Source organism: Rutidosis leptorrhynchoides, chromosome 4 (assembly GCF_046630445.1).
Source record: "Rutidosis leptorrhynchoides isolate AG116_Rl617_1_P2 chromosome 4, CSIRO_AGI_Rlap_v1, whole genome shotgun sequence".
Lineage (NCBI taxonomy): Eukaryota > Viridiplantae > Streptophyta > Magnoliopsida > Asterales > Asteraceae > Rutidosis > Rutidosis leptorrhynchoides.
Genome location: NC_092336.1, coordinates 588,999,833 through 589,002,608, shown reverse-complemented (window position 1 = coordinate 589,002,608; position 2,776 = coordinate 588,999,833). Strand labels below are relative to the sequence as shown.

Below are 2,776 nucleotides of genomic sequence, written 5' to 3'. Positions count from 1 at the left end.
AGGCCCGAAGCACCCGCCGCATCGCGCGGGCTGATCCGGACTAGTTATTATTATTATTACTGTTACTATTAGTATTACTATTACTATTATATTATAAAAACTATAAATATGAATAATAGTTAAAATTTAGCACATTTATGAAAATTTAATTATTAATCACAGTTGATCACTTGATTGCCACCTTTAGCAAAATATAGGACTTCTATTGAAATTGCACTTGTATTATGCATAAGGTAACTAGTTCAATATCAAACCAATCAAAATTACGTCGTTATTCATATCTGTTTACAGAGTATCATAGAAAAAGCATAATTAAAGGATTTTTATTTCCAGCCCAAGAATGTGTATCTACATAATGCATAGAATGTACCAACTCATCTCACATCAGTTTGACATATATTTGAGTCCCTTATAAATGGTTAATTAATATCTTGCACTATAATTTTTAGTTGTAAACTCTGTATTCGTATTGAAGAGATTCAACAAAGTGTTCGGACATTATTTTAGCTTTGTGAGACATTAGATATGGTAACTGAGTCAGAGTCTCTCAGATAGTCTCTAAGTGTGTAGTGTGTGACAGACACACATCTCGTAAATAATCTACGGTACGAATCATGGTTATGGTAGGCTTGATGATGACGTCGTGCTTATCTTGTGTGACAACATTACAGAGCGAGTGGCTCTTCTATGCGGGCAGCTGTGTGACAATACTATAGAGAAAGTGGCGCTTTCGTGTAACATGCTATGGTTTCACCGCACTTACGGGGTAGTGATGAGTTTCACGCGTTCCAAGCGTGGCCCGCGAGCGGTTAGGAAGATTGGCTGCAGACTGAGTGGTACCACCCGCCCTACCCCACCACCTATAGGCGGCCGTCCGTCCAATAGCCTCCCAAAAAGGAACTGTAGTGATAAGAGTTTCCTACATTAGTTTGAGATGAAAATTTTGAGTTCTCAAGTTTAAAATTGTGAATTATAAATATCTAAGTTACATCTCGTTAGTCTTGCTTTAACTTTAGGAATGTATATGGAAGGTCCTGATTGAATGGCAAACCTGAGCTACACTAGAGGTCTTAGCTGACACAAACAAAATCAAGTGGAGTTCAAGTATTGCAACACTGAAAATTCGACTCCTCAAACTTGCAAGCTGTATCGAGTATGTTAAATTGTTAATTACATATTTACTCCTTTTACAATATATAACTAGTCAAGTTCAAAACTGTGTGATCAATTGTAAATCTTTTTTTGACAAATAACCAAGTCTAAAGTCAACCAAACAACATTTCAATTCATCTAAGTTCAAGCTTGAAACACAAAGTCATTCAAACTCATTCGAGTTTTATAATCGGGACACGATCAATGTTGACAGTATATTTCTATTAAAATTCGAATTTATTTGCACTCTATTCCGGCAATTCAGGAGTCTACTGTCTACACAGATTACCAATACCAATCGGAAATATAATATAATCAGTTGAATAGAAGAAAACTAAACTATTCAAAGACGTTAAAATGGAATTAAACTGGAAGCAATACAGTAGCAACTGTGCATATATCTGCTGATTTTATTCACCAAAAGTTCAAAACACACAAGTGGAACCAGAATAGCAAATATTCAAACCTCCTCTGTTTTCACTTCATACTTGATTTCGAAGAATCAGCAACAACATAACCGGAGCAGTAATCGTATCCGTACCATACGTCAGCAGGAATCCAATAGTTATAATCAAATGAAACCGGTCTCGTATTATAACCGTATATATCTACTCTCTCCGGTAACCATCCGTCGTATCCGCTTCTGTATAGATACACGTAACAGATCTGATACGTACACGGACCGTATATCTCGAACGTATCTTCCGAACACCGTTCAAACGCCCTTGATGACGGATCGTCAATTCTAGGTGCGTAAACCTAATCATTAGCACCATCAATATTCGTAATTATAATCGGAATTATTTATGTTCGAATTATTTATGTTCACTGAATTCATCTACTTAATAAATTGAACAGGAAATCGAACCTGATTTCCGTACGCATCGCCGAACGAGATACTGATTTGATCGCGAGTGTAACGAACTGAAGAACAGCTCGTTACAATCCGTACAGTGAATGAACAGGTTCCTTGATTCTATTATTAAATTCAATTGAGGTTAGTGAATTTTGACTACAGTACTTATGAAGTAGGTAGTAAAAAATATCTATTCGGATTTAGGATATTCTGGTTTAGATTAACGCAAAATAAGTACAAACAACAACAAATTACTCAATAAAATTTATATACACAAGTTGGGGTACCTGATGATCATTAGGTGACTTGATGTTAAAGTTAAAGTTAGGGTTAGGTAATGGTTTTTGGATGATCGACTTTGCTTGAGATGTTGTCGAGATTAGGGCACAAAGCATCCAAACACACACAGCTCTCATCATTCTTATTTTTATTTTTTCTGGAACCAGAAATAATGAATTTTGGAGTAAAAGAGTTGTTGACAAGTGTGTTGGCAAACTAGTCCTGGGCATACTATACTAGTTATTATCAAAACAATTTTATTATTATTATTTTTAAATTATCAAAACTTAAGCTATTTCCAGGAGAGAGATATATTCATTTAAGTCCTTAATTTATTAATTTATGTTGAGATCCAAGAGAAAAATCTAAGCCCTTAAATCATATGATGGGCGGGATAATCACATGTGATCACCAGCCTAGGATCACATATGATTAACGATCAAGATTAAAATACAAAAATAAAGGAAGGGTAATCTGGTAATCACATGT

At 35.2% G+C, this 2,776-nt stretch overlaps 1 protein-coding gene across 1 annotated transcript; it reads right to left on the bottom strand.

The window, feature by feature from the left end:
* Positions 1-1,356: 1,356 nt before the first annotated feature.
* Positions 1,357-2,502, bottom strand: LOC139845584 (embryo-specific protein ATS3B-like). Its single transcript, XM_071835847.1, has 3 exons — positions 2,296-2,502; positions 2,021-2,128; positions 1,357-1,911 (listed from the first exon to the last, which is right to left on the bottom strand). Exons 1-3 carry the CDS (start codon positions 2,425-2,427, stop codon positions 1,630-1,632), a joined length of 522 nt encoding a protein of 173 aa, XP_071691948.1. The 5' UTR covers positions 2,428-2,502; the 3' UTR covers positions 1,357-1,629.
* Between the last annotated feature and the right edge of the window lie 274 nt (positions 2,503-2,776).

Excerpts from the sequence above, each read along its gene's own strand:
- LOC139845584 (XM_071835847.1), bottom strand. The coding sequence starts at position 2,427 with ATGATGAGAGCTGTGTGTGTTTGGATGCTTTGTGCCCTAATCTCGACA. Across the intron at positions 2,129-2,295 it reads AGTCACCTAATGATCATCAG|AATCAAGGAACCTGTTCATT; the intron begins GTACCCCAACTT and ends ATTTAATAATAG. Across the intron at positions 1,912-2,020 it reads GCGATGCGTACGGAAATCAG|GTTTACGCACCTAGAATTGA; the intron begins GTTCGATTTCCT and ends GCTAATGATTAG.